The 25,375-nt window shown below is 42.8% G+C and overlaps 2 protein-coding genes across 3 annotated transcripts in view; both read left to right on the plus strand.

The window, feature by feature from the left end:
• Positions 1-11,659, plus strand: part of LOC134796281 (uncharacterized) — a 37,231-nt gene extending 25,572 nt beyond the window's left edge. For both annotated transcript variants that reach the window (XM_063768334.1, XM_063768336.1), the window contains one exon: positions 11,444-11,659. In XM_063768334.1, the coding sequence (XP_063624404.1) occupies positions 11,444-11,637 (194 nt within the window). In that variant the 3' untranslated portion in view covers positions 11,638-11,659. The remainder of the gene's footprint in view (positions 1-11,443) is intronic.
• Positions 11,644-25,375, plus strand: part of LOC134796471 (uncharacterized) — a 47,495-nt gene continuing 33,763 nt past the window's right edge. Inside the window, exon 1 of the mRNA XM_063768662.1 lies at positions 11,644-11,789. Within this exon, the coding sequence (XP_063624732.1) occupies positions 11,644-11,789 (146 nt within the window). The remainder of the gene's footprint in view (positions 11,790-25,375) is intronic.

Here is a 25,375-nt window from a genome sequence, read left to right on the forward strand (position 1 = left end):
AGTCATAGAAAAAACCGGACAAGTGCGTGTCGGACTCGCCCACCGAGGGTTGCGTACTTTTTAGTATTTGTTGCTATAGCGGCAACAGAAATACATCATCTGTGAAAATTTCAACTGTCTAGCTATCACGGTTCGTGAGATATAGCCTGGTGACAGACGGACGGACGGACGGATGGACAGCGGAGTCTTAGTAATAGGGTCCCGTTTTACCCTTTGGGTACGGAACCCTAAAAAGGGACCACCTATTAAGAAGGAGTATAGATAATGTGTACGCGTAGGTAATATTGCGACGCCGAAGACTGCTATTCCACTCAACATACTCGCAGTTGAAGTGACCTCATTTGAAAGTATAATCGCCACATATCTACCGTAAGCGAGGGAACTTCCACACAAGTTCTCGAAGGTGTCAAAGTTAGGAAGTTGCAAGTGCAGGGTGTTATTACTGAGCGCGGGCGAGTTAAACGTTAAATTTTCCTTTTCATGCTCGTTGGTTTTTAAGTCGTGTGTAAGCGGTACATATTTGCTGTTTATGCTTTAGTGCATAAAGTTAAATCATCTATTATGACCAGCTGGTGGCCGGCGCGCTCCCCTCATCACGCGGCCATGCCCCGAGTCCCGAGTACTCTTTTCTTTAGTCTTGAATAACTACAGTAAAATAACCTTAAATATTTGATATTTCTGCATAGTTTCTCGCAATCAAAGTGTAAAGCAGAGTACCTATGTAACTCCGGCCTACTATTATATCTAGACCTCCTTGTTACGGTTCTCGTTGCACTGGTGGTTTGAGCGTGTGACTTTCCTACGCTCTTTAAACTACGGGAATAGAAGATCAGTTTTCAACCTCAGTGACAAGTATAAAATAAATACACTCCACATCATTACAACTTCACGTTTCTTGTCTTTATTGGGGGTGACTTTGATTGAATGTTGAATTCTTTCTCATTTTCTCTAGGGTTTGCTGGACGCTGATAAGCGGCCATTATGGTATGGTTACAACTTCTTGGTACACGCTTAATAACTTACTTTTGTAAACAGTTGTACACTACTTTATTTAAGAACCCAAACGATATAGCTTCAAGAGTCTGTCTCACTCGGTACCCTTGGAAAAACATGAAAAAAAGCGTTGGCAAAAGTTTATAAAACCAGACAAAAGTTGTCAGTGAAATCGTGTTTTCCCCATGCAGGTACCACAGAAAGAAAGATAGTAGGTACATTGTAAAGATATCTCTAAAGCAAAAATTGTCTGGGTTTTAAAGGGTTGGAGAAGTCAGGGATCAATTAATAATTAAACCCCAAGTCTTTAACCATCACGGAATAATTTAATGGTGTTCCGGACATTTGAGAAGCGTGCGCTGAGCCGAAGCCAAAACATTGACACCCTTTTCACAGTTTAATGAGATGTCAAGGGTACACCGAGCGGGTGCTGCCCTTGCCCGTGTCATGCCAGGGTTCTAGAACTATTGAGAGTTGATAGAATCTAAGAAGAATAACTAGGCTATGGGATGAAAGTGGTAGACTAAATATAGAAAGTCTAATAGCATTATTCATAAACGCGGTACTGGCCTGATTAGCCACAGAAAATATTAAAGAGGTATTATTCCTTATTTTTAGTTCTGTGGAATTAGCAATGAATCGTTTGTCTTTATCTGTCATTTTGACTTAAGTATTTGTAAGAAAGGGATAAAACATAATTTAAATCAGGCCCGTAAAGTTTAATGAATTTAGGGGGGTAAGTCTTTATGATTGAGTTGTCTCTGACACCGCATAAGTTCCCGGGTAGTTCGGACAGTTCGCAATCGTGGAATTGGGGCGGAAGCAGCTGCGGCGGCTCATGTAACGGCAACTTACTCTAGAAGTTGATAGAACTACAATGCGAAGTTTTAGACCAATTTTTAAACAAGCAGATATTGCGAGCGATATTCCAAATTTTATATTAAAGGAAAAAATGGAAAAATTACGCTTCCGGCAGGACTTGAACCCACAACCTCCGCAATTCGTGCGTTTGCTCTAACCAATTGAGCTACGGAAGCCTACCAGCACCTCGCGAATCTTCGTTGGTTCCGGGTTCAAGTCCTGCCGGAAGCGTAAATTTTTCCATTTTTTCCTTTAGGTAATATAATTTTTCGAAGTTTTAGAATTACTTTTGACGACCGGTCTGGTCTAGTGGATAGTGACCCTGTCTGCTAAGCCGATGGTCCTGAGTTCGAATCCCAGTAAGGGCATTTATTTGTGTGATGAACACTAATATTTGTTCCTGAGTCATGGTTGTTTTCTATGTATATAAGTATGTATTTATCTATACAAGTATGTATATCGTCGCCTAGTACCCATAGTACAAACTTTGCTTAGTTTGGGGCTAGGTTTGATCTGTGTAAGATGTCCCCTAATATTTATTTATTTATTTTATTTTACTAGATGTGAAATGTAAAATAGCGTAGGTACTCACGTTAGACCGGGCCGTGGCCGGGCCGGACCTTCCGGAGCTTCGTTTTCTATGAAAAGCACCACGTGATCACCGATCAGCCTCATATAACATGACATGTCGGACCCGGCCCGGTCTAACGTGAGTACCTACGCTATTTTACATTTCACATCTAGTAAAATAAAATAAATAAATCATTCAAAGTCATACTATCGCGTCTAAACGTACAGCCTAACTAGACGGAACATCCAATTTAAATAAAAGGTCCTTGATTACTTTGCAACAAAATATGAACGATATTTCGGCATTCGTCCATGCATAAAATGAGTGGTACTTTAAAATTCGTTTTATTTAAACCTATGACCGTTTATGCTGTGAGTAATTTGCACGAATGTTTCGAATAAATCAAATTTATATTAATGTGCACTTATCTTTCGTGACTGTTCAACAGATACGAGGTAAAAAACACTATTTGCCGCCATTTTGAACGGAAATTGCGTGATTACCGACAATTTATTTTATTTGTAGGTATTGTTGTGTTGTGAGCGAAACTCAAGTACCTGCAACTTGTATAGTTTAATGATCAAAAATTTGCGAAGGACGGAAAGCGTTCACATAATTATTGCCTTGTGACTCTTAGGGCCATGCACTTGCACCATTACACTAACCCGGGGTTAACCGGTTAAACCTGGAGTTACCATGGCTACCAGTACAATTTGTCACTGGGTTAACGGTTTAACTGCTTAACCCCAGAATGGTAGGATAGTGCAAGTGGCGCAGGAGGTAGGACTAGCAATGTGCAAGTTGCAGAACACTTGAGAGTGCAGGAACCATAACGGAATTTTCTGGAAACATATACGAGAATTAAAATCAAGTTTATATTCAGAAAGGTTATTGTAGAAATTTTCCAAAAAAGTATTATTAATAATATGATAAATCACATATTAATGAGACAGGCAGACGAAATATGTAATAAAGCCTGTATCTAAATAGATATTATGGTATTGACATGTTTTTATTCTTTGATAAATTTATAGTTCTGAGAACTTATCCTATATAAATTAGAAACTTCGGAGACCTCTCCTTGGTAGGCAAAATACCCGGTAGGACACTCCTTGTATAGTATTACTTTTCTTGCTTTATTTCCTTGTACGTGAAATATCATCCTTGACAATACATAAGTTTTTGGTAAAAATTTCATTTTTGGTACAAGCTTTTATCGCTGACTGTACTTTTCTTACGACAGGCAACTAATACTCATCGAGACAATTCTAAAAACCCCTAACACAATTACGTTGCGTTGTTTCATCACAGAGTTCCTATGGCCACCTCCTGTCTCCATCATCAGATCAGCTCGATGTTACCATAATATTGCATTGTCATCCGGTTTATACATGCATGCAAAATTTCAGCTCAATCGGAAACCGGGAAGTGGATCAAATTTAACTTGCAAGATTTGATTACAGGCAGACAGACAACGGTCAGGTGAAACTAAATAAAAGGCTCGTTTCTATATAGGTCGCTACTTCCCAAACTATTATAATAACGTGAAAGCGCCCCGGGGGTAATCAAAGTCGGCTTGATCGAATTATCGCACCCTTCAAGGTGTGATTTTAGTCAAATTCGGGGAAAACCACACGCTAAGCGTATTTACTTAATGGCACGGAGCAGTGAAATTGAGATTGGTAATTCTAGCTAAGAGGCATAGAAGATTTCTATTAATATTGGGTAGGATTGAGACGCAAATTGTTTACCTACTTTAAAAACCGAAATATTGTAACTTGCCTAATGTATGAAAAGCGAACTGTAGCTTCAACGAAACGTTATTCGTCCAAGAGTTGTTCGACCAAGTGAAAGATTTGACAAATGATAAGCCTCCCAAAAGTTTAGAGGCGTTATAATAATCTGCTTTACAATAATTCTACCAATTGAAACGTTGTCATACAAAAATTTGCTAATCGTTAGTTGTCAAAGTAAAACGTCGGCGAAATGTTGGTTGGCAAATGAAATTCCGCCAAAAATAGCTCTGCGAAAAGGCAGAACACCATTATGGTCTTGACATGTTTTTATTCTTTGATCAATTTATATTTTTGAGAACTTATCCTATATAAATTGGCAACTTCGGAGACCTCTCCTTGGTAGATACAATACTCGGTATAGGACACACCTTGTGTAGTATTAGTTTTCATGCTTTATTTCCCTGTACATGAAATCTCATCCTTGATAATACATAAAAGACTCCTTTATATATAGGTAGCTACTTCCCAAACTATTACAATAATCGTGAAGGCGCCCCGGGGGCAATCAAAGTCGGCTTGATAGAATTATCGCACCCTTCAAGGTGTGATTTTAGTCAAATTCGGGGAAAACCACACGCTAAGCGTATTGACTTAATGGCACGGAACAGTGAAATTGCGATTGGTAATTCTAGGCTAAGAGGCACTGTAAGATTAATATTGGGTAGGATAGAGACACAACCTGTTATTTTAAACTGAGAACCTGTAATCAAAAATTATAACATATCCTACCGGCTGCGCCATGTAATGTTCTTTAATAAAACTATATCTGAGGTCTTCAATGGTAGTTTATTTTATCATAATATAGCACTTTATATTTAATTAACATTTCAGTTATCAAGATAGATCCTATCCTCGTAGCTGTCAATAGTAGAAGAGGGCGGGGCTAGATGCAGTGTTGTCAGGCTAGTCTTGTTAAGGCAGCGTTACACATATCACTGTTAAGGTTCCTTTACACTCTACTACAGTTTTATATGTATAACGGTTATAATCTTAAAAAAAACTAAAAATAATCTTGGTGATGCAACAATTTTATACTGCGTTACCTGTTCGATTCAGATATAACTTGTTACTGTTTGATTTTCATTTGATACTTCCTTGAAGAGTGTAAATCGTGCGTGAGATGCACGCCAATCACCAAGATGATCGTCAAGGTCGTATCAAAACCATAACAAGTAGGTAAATCTGCATCGGACTCCTGGTGTAGGATTCGGCAGATTACTACGGAAACGCCGAAATACCACACCTTACGCTATATATTTTTTTTTCTTATCTTTTTTTTTCTAGCCTATTTGAGTGTCCCACTGCTGGGCAAAGGCCTCTCCCCTTAATTACCCTTATCTTACGTGAACCTATTTGTTGTATACCTATATTTTATTCACATCCTCGTCAGTAGCTACAAAAATAAAATAAACAAGGTACGTTTAAAATTACCCCTACCATATATGCATAGTAATTAAAATCTCCCTAGAACTCTAGTCGAAATTGAGTATCGATCTAGAATTTTGGTTAAAAACCTGTGCACGACATCATAACGCTTTGCGATCAAATGCATCAACTTGAATACGGTTGTATTAAAGTTGATGCTCTTTACTAACCCTGGGGGATCAAAATTCGTCTCAATTTTACATTACAATGAGACCAGTTTACTGTGAGCTTTCGCAGCCGGGTTTGAAAGTAGTTTGAGTGTTGGGTGGCGGATAGAAAGGTCTCTAGTTACCGGTGGAAAGTTAATACCCGAGTTTGGGACAAGGATAGATTTGAAGGATAAACTAAAAAGGGTACTTAACGGTACTTATAGTATCTTGTCAGTTGCTAGCGAATCTGTAAACCAATAGCAAAAATGACGTAGGTACAGTAAGCTGTACAGTGCAGTGAGTTAAGTAATTTGCAAACAAATTTCTATGTAGCGGGAAGGGGGGGAGGTCACTTAGCTCTACAGCTAAGTGACCTCCCCCCCTTCCCGCTTACATCACGTACCTTCTTCTGTAGGTACTTTTAAGAAAATATGCATGCAAGTAATGTTAGTTCAGTCCATTGTATTATTTCTTAATTCATAAGGGTCAAGACCCTTGACCTATGACCCAAGGGTCGTATACATGCAGATTTTAAAATAAAATTTGTCACTCCTTACAATAATTTTAACAGTTTGTATGTACTAGTTGTAAAAAAAGAAATGTGCATTTTGCTCAGAAAAAAATGCTAAATATTGTTAATCAAGTAGCCTTAGTAAGCAATGACAACGCTTGATTGATTGAAGCAATGATTTGAACGCCAATTGAGACACTTTTTATTGGATAATCCATTATATTCTGTAAATGAATATATGGAAATGACATGTAATAATCCAAATTGAATGTAATTCGTTTTTCTATTGACCTGTTTTTCATTTTATTTTATTTTAATTTGACGATCATCATGAGATATCCGTGCTTACTGCTTAGCTTAGCCATATTGACATTGTTTTTTATTTTATATTATTTGACATTGTTAATAATTTAGTTAATTAATCGATTGCTTATAATGGTTTTTAAATTGCTTGACATTTGTATAATTATAATCAATTGTTATTTTCCTACTTGACGATCATAATATAAATTCGTATAGATTAGTGTAAAATAATTTATATTGTAATTTCATATTATGAAATAAATAAATCTAAATCTAAATCTATTAAATCTCTGGACTAACTTTTTATAGGTAGGCCCTTCCAGTGTTCATTTCCATGTATCGCTCTTTAAATTTGGGTCTGCTGACTTGCAAATCATGTGAACTTCCGATACCATCCAGCCTTGTATCCCTATTGCATGCCTCAAACCAATATAGCTATGATCCCTGATCCTATTCATTTGTTACGGGTCTCTAGGTCCCATTACACTGGGGTTCCTAAGAACTTCCTCATGAGAACATTATGGTCAGTTTGCGCTGGAGTTGACGCGGTCCATGAATACTTGCATGTTTTTACATTTTGGTGCCGCGTAAGCAGAATCAAACAACAACGTAGTTGGGTACTTTGATTAAACCCACTCAAAGGAAAGGGCACTTTAAATACTGGCAAGAGTATATGTAGCTAACCTACTGGGAGTAGAGTATAAAAAGGTTATTGTGGAACCGCTCTATACTAAGTAATTTATTACTTATAGGTATAGATACGATTTTACGCATACATACAAGAAGACATACTTATCGTTAGGTACATATAAAGACTTCTATACAAATTTATTTCTAATTATTATAACAAGCCAAATAATATAATGCTACAAAATACATTAAAATGAAATATAAATACGCAATAAATTAAAACTATCAATAAAATAAAAATGTTACATTAATCATCTATGGCAAGATTTTTTTGTGTGTGCGTTTTTACTGTATATCAGTCAACAGATAAAAGTATAGGAGTAGAACACAAAAACAGCTCTGAAAGATCACAAAAGTTTATTAACATTCAGTTTTAGAACAATATATTTAAGCCAATTTTCTAAATGATATCTCCGCATATACGATAACTATAACTAATACTACGGAACTCGAAACCACATTCAAACTACGAAGTTGATCACATACCAAGTTACGCTATTACTAGCCATTACCGCACAGAACCGAGTTAGTTCTAACCATAGACAAATGCATATTAAGACGCTGAAAGTATGTAGTTTTGATATCTGGAACATTTTTTTTGGATACAGTGCCACTTGTACCATTCACTTACCCGGGGTTAACCGGTTAAACCTGGAATTACCATGGTTACCAGTACAATTTGACACTGGATTCACGGTTTAACCGCTTCACCCTGGGTTAGTGGGATGGTGCAAGTGGGCCTTATCAAATTGGTATAGGTACCTACAACCATACAGTTGGAGACGTACTATCCTTCAACGTCTTTTCCTTCGCTTTTTGTCCTTCGAAAGACAAAAAACTTTGTTCTTCAGTATACCTATAACGTTGGGTTTAATGTCAAAAAAAGTCTACCACTGGTTCTACATCTGACCCGAGAAACTCCTAATTTTTAGGGTTCCGTACCCAAAGGGTAAAACGGGACCCTATTACTAAGACTCCGCTGTCCGTCCGTCCGTCCGTCCGTCTGTCACCAGGCTGTATCTCATGAACCGTGATAGCTAGGCAGTTGAAATTTTCACAGATGATGTATTTCTGTTGCCGCTATAACAACAAATACTAAAAAGTACGGAACCCTCGGTGGGCGAGTCCGCCTCGCACTTGTCCGGTTTTTTACGACAGGCATGGGACTAATTGTGAAGTGTTTAGAAAGATACTTGTAAACATATATTAATCTTGAATAGAAGTAGCTACATATATGGTTTTTAATTCAGATTCAGGTTTAAATTCTAATATTCATTCATGTAGGTCAGGTCATGTAGTCAACTGTGTGCAGCTGATATATTTTGCACTAATTTACACGTCTAGTATTCCATTTATCTATGGTTTTCACTCTAGTTCTACGAGTATAATAAACCAGTAGCACGGGCCCGGGCTGGCATCTGTGGACAAATTGGTTGCCGGCATTGAATGCAGGCTACCATCGCCCAACCTGTTAAATGTACATCGGTGGACCTTATGCCTGTTGTAATAAGGTCCATCGATGTACAGTTAGGAGTGTTTCTGTTTGTACATGCCTGCTCATTTGTCTAGTGCGGGCTGCTTTGGTTTCAGTATAATATGACTATTTCTAGTTCCCCTTATGTTGTTGCCGTAATATGTAAACAGTGATTTTGAATCATATTTATTTTCAACCCCATAAACGTGAAAAACAATTCGCTGTTTCATATATTCTAGCAAAACATGTCAATGTTTTTTATGCATAGTAAAAACCTATTGAATATATTATGAATTCGCATGTAGCACAAAGCACGAGCCCAAATTTTGGTCATTTAAACAATCCCGGCCATCCAATCTCAAGAAAGTACCCTCACGTGTTTACTGTAATATCGAAGCTCTGAGTCCTATTACTGAGGACTTTTCTTGGTCTAGCCACCTGGACCAACGAGCTTATTATATTTTTTTATATAATTTGTAAATTAGGCGTCGAGGTTCGTTACATATTAGGTACTTAACGAGTAGGTTCTTCCCGCGATATTGCCTGAGTAGAAATTTAAAAAAAAAACAAGTATGTATTTACATTTCACCCCGAAGGTTGAACTTCCAGAAATCATTTCTTAATGGGGATCTTAAACTCAACTGTCTCAGCTTCATAAAATAATCCATATATAATTAGAACGTTACATTTGTTAACAATGTATATTTATTATTATTACTGATACATGTAGGTACCTTTCATGCTCATAAAAAGTGCTGGGCAAAGGCCTCCCCTCTTTTCGGCCATTTGCTCCCGCTCCCGCCACTCTTTACAAAATGTGTTAAGGTCGTCCCGCCATTTCCGTTTTGGTCTCCCTCCTCGCGTCGGTTTCCTCAATGCTGAGGGTCGTGACCATCTCGTCGAAATAGTTTTGTGCGGACCACTCGGCGCCATACACTTCTATCTGCTGTCTCGTGGAGAGCGTCGTGTACGGTGGTGTCGAGGGTGGTGCGGACCTGGTCAGTCCAACGTATCGGGCTGCCCCTGGTCCAGGTCTGTTTCCTTCCACTTTGCCAGTGACCACTAATTTTTCGAGATTATCGCTGCTTTTCCTGGCTATGTGGCCGAAGTACTCCAGAATCCTTCGTAGACATGTGGTAGAAAGTCTCGTCTGGATCTTGAGCTCCGTTTTGGGCTAAGTTAGACTTAAGAAATAATAAATCTGTAATATACAGGTGAATTGGTAGTTCGGCCTATTCCTTAAAATGCTAGAAACTAGGGATCTAAATCCATTGGTTTTCAAGTTATTTTAGTTTGTACAAACTCTGTAAGCGTAAGGAAACTGACCTGAAAGTTTGCGTGCTCAAACATAGGTAATGCAGGTAGAAAATTGAGCTGAGATTTTACTCTCATAAGCCACGAGTAGGTATTAGAATAATATTCTTGTTACCTACCTATATTTACCCGCAGATGAAAAATAGACTAATTCAAAAAAAGAGAGTTAAGGAATTGAATTTAATTAATTCAATCAATTTTGAATCAAATCAAATCTTAGATCTGGCCCCAATTTCACCACGGTGACAGGTGCGACAATTGTAAAATCACTGTTGCTGACGTCACAGGCATCCATGGGCTACGGTTACTACTTACCATCGGGCGGGCCGTATTCCTGTTTGCCACCATCATTGTTTTATTAAAAAAACTTTATTATATCGGAAAAAAAACAGATATTTCTTTTGCGAAGTTTCTGACAATTGTCAAGATTTAGAAGAATTGTAGGTAATTCTTGACAGGTAATGAGTTATATGTCGGAATTTCGTGACAATTGTAGTGTTTTTGTGACAATTGTCATAAACTTAGCAAGAGAAATATCTGTTTTTTTCCGATATAATAAAGTTTTTTTTAATAAAACAATGATGGCGGCAAACAGGAATACGGCCCGCCCGATGGTAAGCGGTAACCGTAGCCCATGGATGCCTGTGACGTCAGCAACAGTGATGTTTTACAATTGTCGCACCTGTCACCGTGGTGAAATTGGAGCCAGATCTTCTTATGGAATAGCCTCGATCATTTCTTTTACTTTTTATACACTAACTGACTTTAACTTGACTCGAACCTTACGTCATGGGTTTTGAGTTTCGCAACACTAGCTACAACTCGTTAATTGCCTCGAAGTCCCGTAAGATCCAATCTAAATTATAATGTTTCTTGTGCCCGGTCCAACGACACCCGAACGGAAATTAAACTCGGTCAACACACTTTCCTGGACCTTTCATGCCCATCAACGTGCACACTAGCGCCACTGCTAAATAATCGTGATTATTTAAATTTAACGACATGTATTTAAAAAAGGGGGCCGCTACGTACTGTATTGTGTATTTAAGTACCTTTTGAATACATCAAACTAGTTTTTATGTTGCTCGATTCGTCAATATATGCGTCCAAAGTTAAAACGGCCGTTTTTGTTTTCGACGAATCCAGCAACATAAATACTAGTTTGGGCTCTTAATGGCCCAAAAATACGATGTCAAAGTTTTTAAAATAATATTTTTCTTACATATATATTTACAGAATGTCATAAAAAAATAATCAATGTTATTAAGTTCGCCTCTTGTACCTACGATAAACATATTTCTGTGCAATTAAGATGAAATACTTGTTAAAGGTACCTTATTAATATTTTCTTTTCAGAGTTTCGACTCGTCTTCCCAACTGGCGAGGGCATGGCGGTGTCATATCCGATGAAACTACCAAGTCGAAGAGAACACAGTGCTGCTAGAGAACTCACACTAAGCCGGAGGGATAAGTGCGAGGCGAAGCTGCGGTTAGCTCGACGGAGTGTGCTTGGGGCCTTTACTGCGGCCCTTGTAGGGGACAAACGGTAAGTTTACATGTCAATATGTAACTATCTAGATCTAGAAGAAGGGTCAACTAGACAGCTCACACTAAGCCGAAGGGATAAGTGCGAGGCGAAGCTGCGGTTAGCTCGACGGAGTGTGCTTGGGGCCTTTACTGCGGCCCTTGTTGGAGATAAACGGTAAGTTTACATGTCAATATATAACTATCTAGTAGAATGGAGCCGTTAGAGAACTCACACTAAGCCAGGGGGATAAGTGCGAGGCGAAGCTGCGGTTAGCTCGACGGAGTGTGCTTGGGGCCTTTACTGCGGCCCTTGTAGGGGACAAACGGTAAGTCATGTTAAAGAAGAATACTTATCTCATATGTGATGAAGAGTGCCGCTTTCGAGTTTCCTCATACAAGTCGAAGAGATATATGAGTGCGAGACTAAGTTATGATTAATCGGGTGAAGTAAGAAAAAAAATACGTAAAATGAGTGAACTTACTCGGTGTAATAACTAGTGGTGTAGTAAGAAACAAGACGCAGTGCTTAAAAATATGATAATGATTTAAACATATGTGGAGGGATACAACCTAAAGACATCTACAAAGACGATATATTATTTATTTAGCTAAATCTGGATATACCTCTTATGCAGTGAAAAAATTGTCCCGGTGTGCACCGGTGGATTGTGTAACAATAGTTAGCCCTACTTTATAAAAGTTTGGCTCCGCTAACCGTATCCGGTACAGAATTTGTTCCAATCGGTCCAATACAATAGAAAGAATTCGATTAGGATTATTGGCACACGAGCGGATTTAACTGAAATCTTGGCTAGCCCGGTTACCTTGTTTTTCTTTCGGACAATTTATCTGGCTTCGAGTCACGTAATTAGGGACTATTTTTTTTTGCGGCAATCTTAAAAAAACATCTAGGCATTTCTAGGATCTAAGGATTACGCAATATTAGCTGGCGACTCGGTAGTGCCCCAAATAATAGGTTATTTTTATTTGTTTGTGCAGCCGGGCGATTGCCTTGGGGGAACTTCGAAAGCGAGATAATTTTGAAAATGGCTAATATCTACTAACCAGAAACCAGGAGCACTTTATAATAACTCTGTGGCAACACTTATCTATTCTTTTGCAACGCTTGTCATGGCATCTTAATTACCTACAGTAATTTTCTATGACGGCTGATCGGTGATCACGTGGTGATTTCCGTAGAAAACGATGCCCCGGAAGCTCTGGCCCGGCCCCGGCCCGGTCTAGCGTGAATCATCCTTAATCGTCCCTCCACCCATTGTACGAAATAGTCATAACTTAATCAGAACCCTAAACCAGACCATATTTCACTAGCAGATGAGGGTTGCCTCGTTAACAGATTTATTAAATATTGCAGGCCCGGCCGGCAATCTCCCAGGAATTTTACTTTGCGGCCGGCCTTTGTGATTGAAATAAAACCCGCCCGCAAATCGTTGGCGAATACTTTTGCTGGCCTTGAACTATAAGGGATAGTGGTTTTGTTGGGGAAAATGGGAAACGCTTACTTTATTGAACTGACCGAACAGTATATATACGTTAGATAAACTAATATAATACATAGGTATGTAATACGTGACTTTTTAAGTAATCGCACTAGTTACAATATAAATTATAAACTTTTGACGGCCTCCTAGCCTAGTCGGTCGTGATACTACCTAATACAAAGCAGGACAGGCCCCGGTCAAATCCTATAGTCTGTATGTTTAGGTATTTAAATAAAAGTAAACAAACAATTTGTAAATTTTCGGGTAGTTATAAAATTTATTGGTTAACCAACCAAATATAAAACCGCCTGTATCTGTCACTGAACGACCTGACTTTAACCTACATTATTTGATCATGGAATGTTTTCATCTACGCTCAACTGGCTTAAGGAGCCATTTGAGGGTAGATTTTGATTACTTTTATTTAAATACCTAAAGATACAGAGTATAGTAAGGGCATTTATTTATGTGTTGTCACAACCCACAGTTTGGGGAATACTGACCTACATCAATATATCTTCGGGAGCTCTGACTAAACACGTCTTGTAGGCGTATTGAGTGAGCTAATATCAGATGTACCACTATATCAGCACATGCTTTCAATGCATGCTGACGTAGGTTGATAGAGTTAGCTCACGTCGAGTGCCATACAGTGAACACTGAACACTGATCGCATTTCTGTCGAGCTAAGCACATTATCAAGCTTATTAAGGTTGCAACTATCGCGCAGTTTATGACATTAAAGATTAAATAATGAGAAGTAGTCCTTGTAACTACAGTATTTTTTTTCGTCCTATTGCAATTCTCATTTTTATTTGTGTAGGTACAGTCGCCATGAGATATATATCGGAGCGGCCAAGGTGTTCACAATATCTGAACACGCGCTCTAACGCCCTGACAATAGAGGCGTATTCAGATATTTGTGAGCGCCTTGGCCGCTCCGATATATCTGATGGCGACTGTACCTACTGCCCTAACCGGCCGCAATAACATACCAAAAAACAGAACTATAACTCTTTGCAATTGTTTATTCTTAATAAAATAGGCTGATGAGGTGATGAGTATTATAAAAAAACCGGACGGAAGTGCGAGTCGGACTCGCTCACCGAGGGTTCCGTACTTTTTATTATTTGTTGTTATAGCGGCAACAGAAATACATCATCTGTGAAAATTTAAACTGTCTAGCTATCACGGTTCGTGAGATACAGCCTGGGGACAGACGGACGGACGGACGGACGGACAGCGGAGTCATAGTAATAGGGTCCCGTTTTACCCTTTGGGTACGGAACCCTAAAAACGCACATACAATATGCAGATTAATTTATAAGACGTGAGAACTAGCCGAAATCAGCGAGCTCTCTCGTCGTTTCAAAAATTTTCTTTTTGGCGGATTGATTATCTCTGAAGAAGAACATATCGATTGCATCTTACGAGTATACGGTAACTACGACAACACATCGATAGCGTGTTCTATCTCGCTTGTCGCGCCATCTAGTTACATGCTTTGGGATTAGACTTATTGATAAATTAGGCCCATACCATTTTTGATTGACGTGATTAATTGGTTTTATCTCTTCGTTACCATATCGAATTTTGGACCAAATTAAAGCGAAGGTCTCTGTTTCAGTTTTGGAAAAAAAGTGTGCATCAAAAATGAAGTGTAAGAAAATTAACAGTTTTTAAGTCAATCCAAGTTAACGTTGTTGCACTACAGAACAGTGTGCGCGAGTGTGCTGTGTAACTCGCACAGTGATATTGACAATTTGACAACCGGCATCACGGGCGGGACAACAATATAATTATAGGCGTGCAACAGAGATAGCAACAGGCGAGTCAATGTACGAAAATCTATGTGGAAAGCATCCACCCACCCACCAGAAAGAACCCACCAGTCATCGGCCCGACTTACTACGAGCACCTGCCTGCCGTCTGAGAAATGAGCCGTGTGAAACATTTAAGCGCAAATTGAGAAACCTTTTGTTGGATAAGCCTCTGTACTCTGTAAAGACTGTAAATGAGTACATAGAATTGAATTTGTAACGACATATGTAATTTTATTTTTATTAATTATTCAGAGACCATACTTTTATATCCGCAACGCAGGCTTCGTCAGGTAAACACAAATTTATTATTAAATTGTATTTATTTTTATTTATTATTAAATTGTTGATTTACATTTTAAATATGACATTTTGTTAATTTGTGATATATTTATCTTTATTTGATATTTGCAAATTATTAACTTGGTCTCTATTCAATTGTTTGACATGTTTTTCTTTGTACATGACGATCCTTATTGGGAGACACAATTCATTTTATTATTTTAAATAAATCTAAAATGTCATTATTGACGATCATGATGAGAAGACAAACATAATTTTGACGAATGTAGCAAATTTATAGTGTAATTTTCATCTTGAAATAAATAAATCTATCTAGGGATCTATCTCTGCTTTAGCAAATGCCACAGCCTATTTTCTCGGAAACTACTGGACCAATTAAGTTGAAATTTGGTACACATATGTAAATAGTAACCCAAAGATGGACATGTTTTTTTTTTATAATTTTAAAATAGGTTCGAAATTATTTAAGAAAATAGACAAAAAATTACCATTCCCCCTGTTTATCTCCGAAACTACTGAGTCTAAAATTTTGAAAAAAAGAAATAAAAAATAGTTCTTTACCTATAGATGACAGGAAAACCTAGAAGAAGTTAGCTGGGTCCATCTATACAATAATTAGACGTGAAAACTCGCTGGAATTTGCGAGCTCTCTCGTCGTTTCAAAAATTTTATCATTACATGGCGACCCTGCCATCGAGCAGAGTTAGTTACGTACGTATCGATTGCACCTTATACGGTAACTACGACAACATATCGATAGCGTGTTCTATCTCGCTTGTCGCGCCATCTAGTGAGATGCTTTGGGATTAGACTCTTTGGTCAATACCATTTTTGATTGACGCGATTATTGGTTTTATCTCTTTGTTACAGTATTTTTTCAGTCAGTAAGAACAAGGAAAACTATACTCTTCCTTTTCTTTTGGGTGCTAGTACTAGTGTAAGACAAAGAAAGTATGATTCTCTCTGTCTATGTTTGAAATGAGACAGTCCTTTGACAAACTACATGTGTAATAATTTATACATTAATTTAAATTATAGTACGGCTCTTCTCAGGTGAATTTTTCGGGCTTGGACCCTAATCTGTTAAACAAAAGGTATTGTTTCCTTTATGCAGTGGTTACAATGCTTACTGCTAATAGCCCCGACGTAAGTAACGGGAACAAGCCCGTTTAAAAAGCAAATTTACCGTTACCTAATTATATTGTTCAAATTCATGAAACAGCCCATTCGGAGATAACACGTTTTTGTTATCTCCAAAAACAAGACCACCCTGATTGTTCTCTGAACAAGCTATCATATGAATTTGAACCTTAATACTATCACGATAGTTGCTTTTTAAACGACATGGTTGCTTTGGCACGTGGCTGTAGACCGCTCTTAAAAGAAACAAAGGCTTTTGTTTAACGGATTAGCACCCGAACTCGAAAAATTCACCTGAGATAATTCATACTATACAAACGTTCGAGTTAATGAAATAAATATAAATTTTTAAATACGTATCCGTCCTTTTAAGCTAACGTTGAACAGAACAAAGTGTGCGAGTGTCATTATAAACTTGATAATTTCATAGAAATGTAATATTACCACACTTTCAGGCCTTCGAATATGCACCTACTGGCATCAAACCGACACATTCTCTGGCACGTCGCGCCATCTAGGAGTGGCTTTTGGAACTAGAGTTAAATCGCGAACGTGAAAATAAATAACTAAAATTAACAAATAATCCTACAACAAAGTGCTTATAGAAAATATCAGGGTACAGATGTAGAGCATAGTGCATAGAGTCAGACCAAGAAAAGTCTGCAGAGATTTTGACAGCACACGCAGTGCAAGTTTTGTTTAATATGTCATAATTTCATAAAAAGCTAATATTAATATGTTTTATGTTATAAATAAATAAAAATATATGTATAAATATTAATATTGTATATGTTAATAAAATGCTTTTTGAGAGTACTCATTAATTTTTATTGTTTTGTTAAAATTACAACGAATTATAATTCAAAAACATCCATCTCGCTCACTACGATCGATAAGAATATTCGGTATTCGGCCGAATATTCGGTATTCCTTATAGGTTTTAAAAAAAAATCATAGAAATTTGACATTGATGATGACATTGCGAATGGGGCTGTCCATAAATTACCCCCCCCCCCCCCCTAAAATCATGCTTCGAATGACCCCGTTTCCTCCTACGTCATGCTACCATCATCCGATGTCCAGACCCCCCCCCTCCCTAATTTGAAATGACGTAATTTATGAATAGCCCCAATGCCGTGCAGAGGCTTGATCCACTGAATAATTAAATGAGAAAACTTGCTGGATTTGCAAGCTGTCTTCAAAAATTCTCTTCTGGTATCGGAGGCCAAATTAATCGCGTATTAATCGATTGCACGTTATATACAGACCACGACAACACATCGATAGCGTGTTCTATCTCGCTTGTCGCGCCATCTAGTGGGGCGCTTTAGAAATAAAATTAAATTTGGCGAAGACACTCCACAAAAACGAGACAACTATGAAATTGAAATGTGGTTATTGATTTTTATCTAAGTATTACAATATCGGATTTTTTTTAACAAAATAATATTCAATTTTACTATTTTTTACAGTACAGTCAACTTTAAAAATATGGGTGCACAAATCATCGTAAAAATATGTCCCATAGGTAGCTCTTATGTCAGCAAATTAAGACCTATGGAATATATTTTTGAATAAGTTGGCTACACCCATCTATTTTTGCTGATTTTTGACCCCAAATCATACTTCGAATGACCCCGTTTCCTCCTACGTCATGCTACCGTCATCCGAAGGTCGAGATCCCCCCCCCATTTGAAATGACGTAATTTATGAATAGCCCCGTACACATGGTGCTACTTTAGCGCCCTAGGGCGGGATTAAGGGTAATACGTGCCTAATATCAAAAATTCAAAGGGCCATATGTAGGTACTATAAAACTTTGTACAATACACGCGTGAAAAGGTAATTCGCCACTCGTGTCGATTTAAATACTCCCTTCGGTTCGTGTTTGAATTGATCGCTGCTCGTTGCGAATTTCCTACTTTTCGCACTTGTATTGTAATTTACTACATATTTTAACGACTCAAAAATTCACATTACACTCTTAACATTTTATGTTTTATGACCAGTTATACTTGAACTATATGTAGGTAGGTACTTATTATATAAAACAGTTTTCACGAATTTCTTGGTCATCTTTTAATTCTGAAGTTTCGTTTCCTGAGAAAACGACACATCACGACTCGTACGTAACCAGGCCTATAGTTCGTTTTTTTAACATTAGAAAGAACTTGCAAGAAGGTAAGAGATCTTGACATGACTTTTAATTGAAAACGCTTTTTTAAAATCTAAAACTATTAGGTACTCATGAACGCAGAAGAATATAAATGATCGTATTATATTTGTAGGTGACGGTCGCCTACAGTGACATCTACGATAGCTCGCTCAGGTTCGGATCGTAAGAGAAAGTTCAAATAAAAAGGGTCTGATATGAAAAGGTTCTTATTGCAAGGTTCACAATCACAAGGTTCACTTAAATATGAGTTTAAAAGGATCACAACTGGTCTAGGTTCAGGCTTAGGGTCTAGCTTAGGGCCTAGGGTCAGGTTACTAGGGTTCGCATGTTTCTCGTTCGGGTCCTGGATCGTAACTGAACTGGATTTTCCGGGTCCGCTCGTATTTGTATGATTTCGAGCACTGAATTATAGCCAATGTCGATCGAGCAAGAGCGGCTCTCTTTACGGTATTTACGGGCGCGCGCCATTGTTAGAACTATGTCGCACCAACTAACGCGTTCGGTCTCTCGATCGTGATTGGCCTATATTTTTTGGTAAAAATGCACAAGTTTAGACGTATTTGCCAGCGTTTTTGTCTTTCATTTTGGTATAAATCTAGGTTTCCTACTGTAAGCTAAATCGTTCGGCTATATAACTATATGTTTTTAGATGGGTCTAATTACGTTCTATATGCTGGTAATAGGTTAAACTAGTGCATGATTACGGTCTAGCTACAAGGTCTAAATTCAATGAGTCAAAGTTTGCCAGAATGACTTTTGTTATGCACATTTTCTTGTCCTACGGTTCGAGGAGAAAAGTGTGTGTCTAGATTTTACCTAGATCATAACCGTTACCATTTTCCACAATGTTTGTCATACGTACTTCTAGCCGCAGTTCTAAGCCTGAAGTAGGTATGAGTACCAAAGTTTTCCCCAATTATTTTGGGGAAAAATACCATTTGTATACCTATCTACACACACACTCTTACGCTCTACTCTCGACCAATTACAGAACGCCGTGGCATGGCGCGACCACGTAAATATAAATTGAATGTAGGCAAATTTGGGCTCATTAGTGGGACAGCATTCGGAGTCACAGCGTTCGGACGTACAACTGCACTCGCAATTCGACATTTATTTATTATAAATAAATAGGCGAATTACGCGGCCCGGCACCCGCCGGAGGGGACAGCGTAGTTACCAGAGCCATCGTCGTTGGTGTGCCCTCGCCGCATCTCCCGATCCCGGTCCCGCTAAAACGGACGCCCCGGGAGAGGGAATGTGGGGACTGGCTTAGCCGGCGGCGACGAGCGTCGCGCGAACCCGAAAAGCCGCCTTCATATGGAGGAAGAAAAGAAGAAACGCGTGGGTAGACCGCGATCTCGGTCTCGCGGTCTACCCTCATCAACTAGATCGACATCGCGGAGGCGGGGAGCATCACCGCTGCCACCGGTGGACATGGAGGGTAGTTGGGGATCAGGGTTTTTCCAACTACCCCCCGGATTTGACCCCGGCTCACTGGAGGGCAGCGAGGACCCAGACCTCGCCGAGTTCACCGCCGGCGACGCCCCCGCCTCCCGCGCCCCTACCCCCGCCCTGGAGGGGCCTGAGGACACAGAAGCATCGGAAACAGCGGACCAGCTTTTGCCGGAACCGACGACGCGGCCCTTCTCGCCCGTGTCGCCCGCTGGCCCTCCCGAGTCCCCAATGGACCTACTACAATCTGACACGATTGTGGTGGCCCATATGATGGGGACCGAACTGGCATCGGCGGGCCTGAAGGCGTGGATGGCCGCCTACATCCGCATTTCATCCCATCTACTAGGGATGCATACAGAGCTCCAGCCCGAGGACCTCCCATTCCTGGAGTTCCTGAGGGCCAACCCGGCCGTACTGAGGCCGCCAAAGAGACCAGTCGAGAGCCCTGCGCAGGGGCAAGAACAGAAGAGACCCTGCAACAAGCCGACGCCACCGAGGGACCCAAGACTGCGCCGCCGATCTAGGTCCGCAGGAGGCGATGCACCGCGGACACCACCCGCACAGCAACAACACCAGCCCCCCCCAACGATCGCCCCCTGGAAGGCCCCGTCTCCCACCTCAATCCTGGTGAGATGCGGCCTGAAGGGGGTGGTCCAGAGGAGGCTAGAAGTCTTCCCGCTACAGGAGCAGGGCCCCCCGCAAGAGGAACCCCAACCACCACGACCCATGGCAGCTGAGGCCCCAGCCTCGCAAACGACGCCCCCTTCACCCAAGGAGCCACAACTGAAGCAGGCCCCCCCGCAAGAGGAGCCCCAACCACAGCGACACAAACCCAAAAGGCAGCAGAGACAGGGCCCCACGCCACCGGTGCCCCTACCAGAACCTCAGCTACAACCATGCCCCCCACCGGAAGGGCCAGCCACCAAACTGGGCCCCCCCGCAATGGACCCCCCACCACAGAAGCCCATCTCTGCGGAGCTGCAACCACCAGCAGCCGGACCCAGCAAAGAGCCCCACACCAACCTGGGGCCCCCGCCACAAGCAGACCCGCAGACCTCATACGCTTCCAAAGCCGCCGCGGTAGATACAGCCGAGGTGCCCAAGAAGCAGAAGAAGGCACAGCAGCAACCCCAACCACCACAACAGCCGCGCAAAGAAAAGTACCCGCACATCGAGGCGGCGGTGTTGCCCCAATGGTACAAAGTTTGCGAAGACATCGCCAAGGAACTGGGAAGACCTGCGAACTCCAAAAACTTGGGGAAAGGAGTTCGCTTTGAACCCCAAACAGCGGACGAATATAGATGCGTATACAACCACCTAGAGAAACTGGAGCAAGCAGGGGTGCCGCTGGAGTGGCACGTATACCAGCTGGATAAGGAGAAGCGTATGAAGGTGGCACTGCGCGGTCTCCCATCCGACACACCAGTCGAAGAAATCAAGAAGGCGTGCGAGGGGCTCGGCTACCCGGTCGAGTACGCCAAACAGATAAACGCGAGAGGGGGAAAACCGGGCTGTATATACTTCATACAGCTCGCCGGACCCCCCCGAGACTTCACACACTTCTACCGGGTAACTGAGCTCCTCTATATGAACTCGGTGAGGATTGAAGCATGGAGGGGCAAAAGCGGGCCTGCACAGTGTCACAGGTGCCAGGGGTTCCGCCATCACTCCAAAGGCTGCCACAGACCGCAGAAGTGCGTCCGCTGTGCAGGCTCCCACCCAGCAGCCGAATGCCCAAGGCCCAAGGACCAGCTATGCACTTGCGCCAACTGCGCGGGCCCCCATCCCGCGAACTACCGAAGATGCCCTGTTTTCCTGAGGGAATACAGACTCTGGAAAGCTGGGGCAAAATCCCGCCCAACACCCAAGAAGCCGGGGCCTGAGACGAGGGCCAGCGTCCCCAAGCCCCATGTGGAGGAGTCAGCGCCAGCGTCCCTAATGGCGGCGGCAAACGCTCCTACACAGCGGGGCGGCCGGGACCAACCACCAGCCACGGCCCCCAACAAGAAGAAGGCGAACAAAAAGAAGAAGAAGAAGAAGACGGCGGAAGCTCCTCCTCCTTCCAAAGAAGAGGCACCAGCTGGAACACCAGCCCCACCGGCTGATGGCCAAGACCTGGCGGCTATGATAGCCGCCTTGCTCCAAGCTGCTGCAGCCCAGGGACCACAAGCGGTCGCCAAGGCCCTCAGGATCGCATTACCCTCAGCTAGCATTCAACCGTAAACTGAGGGTAGTTTTCTGGAATGCGCAATCGCTGACCAGCAAGGAAGCCCTGCTCCGTCACTTCCTCAGAGAGCAGAATGTGGACATATTGCTGGTCAGCGAAACGTTCGCCAAGAGAGACCTCAAGATGGGGGGCTACGTAGTATACCAGCGGAACGAAACAAACCAGCAGGGATACCCGTTCCGCGGAGTCGCCGTGATGGTCCGCAGAACCATCATTCACCAGCCTGTCGACTTCGTGCCTTATGACTCCTTCACAGCGCTCGGAGTCGACATTAGGGTGGCCGATGGAGACCTCCGGCTCTACACCGTCTACAGACCCCCACAGCACCCGACCAGCCGCCTAAGAGCAGATCTCCGTGCACTGTTCCAGTCCTCAGGGCCGACCATCCTGGCAGGGGACTGGAACGCAAAGCACACTGCCTGGAACTCATCAAAAATAAACGCTGCCGGCAGAACGCTGTACAGCGTGATAATGGACGCAAACTACGATGTCACAGGACCAGGGGAGCCTACACGACACTCAGATGGCCAAGGAACCAGCGACATCATAGACTTCGCAGTCCATAACGACTGCAATGCCACGCTGAACATGGAAGTACTGCCAGACCTTCCGTCGGACCACCGACCAGTACTCATGACCATAGAAGCGGCCCCATATTCCGTCCCGAGGAGGAAGTCGAGGCGGAAGACCAACTGGGGGGCCTTCACAGAAGCACTGCAGAACCCTCAGATCGGACCAGTCTCCACCGCTGAGGAAGTCGAAGCCGCAACCAAAGCCATCACCGACAACATACAGCTGGCGCTAGAATCCTCCTCGCACACCATCCCCGAGGGCGAGAGGTACAAGCCCCTCCCCGCGGAGATCCAGGCACTCATCCTGCGGAAACGCCAGCTGAGAAGGAGATGGCAACAAACTCGCTGCCCCACCCTGAAGACCGAGCTCAACAACCTAGTGGAGAAGGTGAAGATTGAGCTGCGGAACAATGCAGCAGCTGATTGGGAGACCCATATTGCCAGCATGGACGAAGACATGCCCTCCATTCACCGTCTATGCAGGCAACTGGGAACAACCAAAGAGGCAGTAAGGCCACTCGTGGACGAGAGGGGAGCGCTCCACTACAAGGCCGAAGAGAGGGTAGAACTGTTCGCGGACGTCCTGGAGCGAACGTTCCAACCGAACCCTGCTACAAATGCGGACCACGCGAGGGAGGTGGAGGAGCAACTGGCAGGGTACTTAGAGCAACCGCCGAATGCAGAGGAGGACCCGGTCTTCTTCTCACCCGGCCAAGTTAGACGCGCAACCAGAAGAACCAACCCGAAGAAGGCCCCGGGCGCCGATTCGATCCCGAACATGGCGCTTCGTCACCTGCCGCAGCACACCATCGTGGCGGTGACACGCTTGTTCAATGGGATCATGCGCTCGGGCCACTTTCCGAAGACCTGGAAACTTGGCCGGGTCATCATGCTGCCGAAACCGGGGAAGGACAGAGGAAGGCCGGAGAGTTACCGGCCGATCACTCTGCTCAGTACCCTGTCCAAAGTCTTCGAGAGGCTCCTGCTAGGAAGACTGCAGCCACACATCGTGCCGAGGCCGGAGCAATTCGGATTTCGGTCAGAACACTCCACAACTCTGCAGCTGACAAGAGTCCTCTCCTTCATGGGCGAGAGGATGAATCAGAAGGAGCATATCGTCGCGGTGTTCCTGGATATGGAGAAGGCGTTTGACAGAGTCTGGCATGAGGGCCTGCTAGCTAAGCTGTCAACGTCTTCGGCCCCACGTCGAGTAGTACGCGTCATCAGCTCCTTCCTCACGGACAGAAGCTTCCAAGTGGCAGTTGAGGACGCCCTATCCTCAGCACGCCCGATCCTCGCGGGAGTTCCACAAGGAAGCTGCCTCTCACCATCTTGCTACGCCTGGTTCACTGATGACATCCCGGTGGTCGGCGACGTCAAGCTGGGCCTGTTCGCGGACGACGCGGCGTACTACGCGTCGTCCATCTCACCGACCCACGCCGCACGCAAGATCCAGCGCCAGCTTGACGCCCTACCAGAGTGGCTGACCAAATGGCGGCTCTCAGTGAACGTCGGCAAGACCCAAGCGCTCCTCACGGGAGCAGCACATCACCCACCGCCACTGAAGCTCCTAGGCGAGGAGATCCAGTGGCAGCACACAGCAAAGTACCTAGGGGTCACCATAGACAGGGGCCTCACTATGAAGCAGCACACCGAGGAGGTAGTGAGGCGAGCGAAGACTGCGCGCACCCTACTTCGTCCAGTGCTCCACAGCAGCCTCCCCATTCGCACGAAGCTGGGGATCTACAAGACGTACATCCGATCGAGGCTGACGTACGCGGCTCCTGCCTGGTATGCCAGGACGGCGGAGTCAAACAGGCGGAGACTCAGAGCGCAGGAGACGCTCAGCCTCAGAGCGATCGTTAGAGCCCCACGCGGAGTGCGAAACGCAACGCTCTATAGGGACATGAAGCACCCGAGCCTGGACGAATTCATCGGACAACTTGCGCGCAGGATGTTCGACCGTGCCGACTCATCGCAACACCCGCTGCTGCAGGGGATCGCCCCCCTCCACGCCCGCCCTCCAGAAGCCCACCGTGCACGAGCCCAACCGCGCGAGCTCGTGCCACCAACACCAGACCCCTAGGAACCACAATGCCGCAGATTGGCCAACATGACCACCATGCCATGATGGCCAACAGAAGAAGAAAGAAGAAGAAGGAAGAAAGAGAAAACCCGACAACCTAAACGTCGGCAAAACAGACCGGGCTGTCGCCACAGCCCGCGAAAGAAACCGCCAAAAAGGGCCTCGCCCTGACATGGCCTCCCCACGCCCCCCAAGGGGGAGTGTGAGATGATCCTGCGCTTGGGCTCATTCTTATTATGGCTGGGAGAGAGGTAGGTTCTAGTACTTATTATAAATTAATGGTTCAGTTAGGTCTCAAATAATATTACAACTTAGGCATAATACATTGTCTACCTAGATCTTAGGCTACCTACGGTGATCAAGATCTTTATTGTTAGCTGTTACAACTTAAGTATCGGATTTAAAACTTAGGATCATCTATGAGATAAATATGGTCGGTTGTGGTCCGCGGGTCGGCTGTCGCCCACAATATTCATA

The sequence above is a fragment of the Cydia splendana genome, chromosome 13 (assembly GCF_910591565.1).
Source record: "Cydia splendana chromosome 13, ilCydSple1.2, whole genome shotgun sequence".
NCBI lineage: Eukaryota > Metazoa > Arthropoda > Insecta > Lepidoptera > Tortricidae > Cydia > Cydia splendana.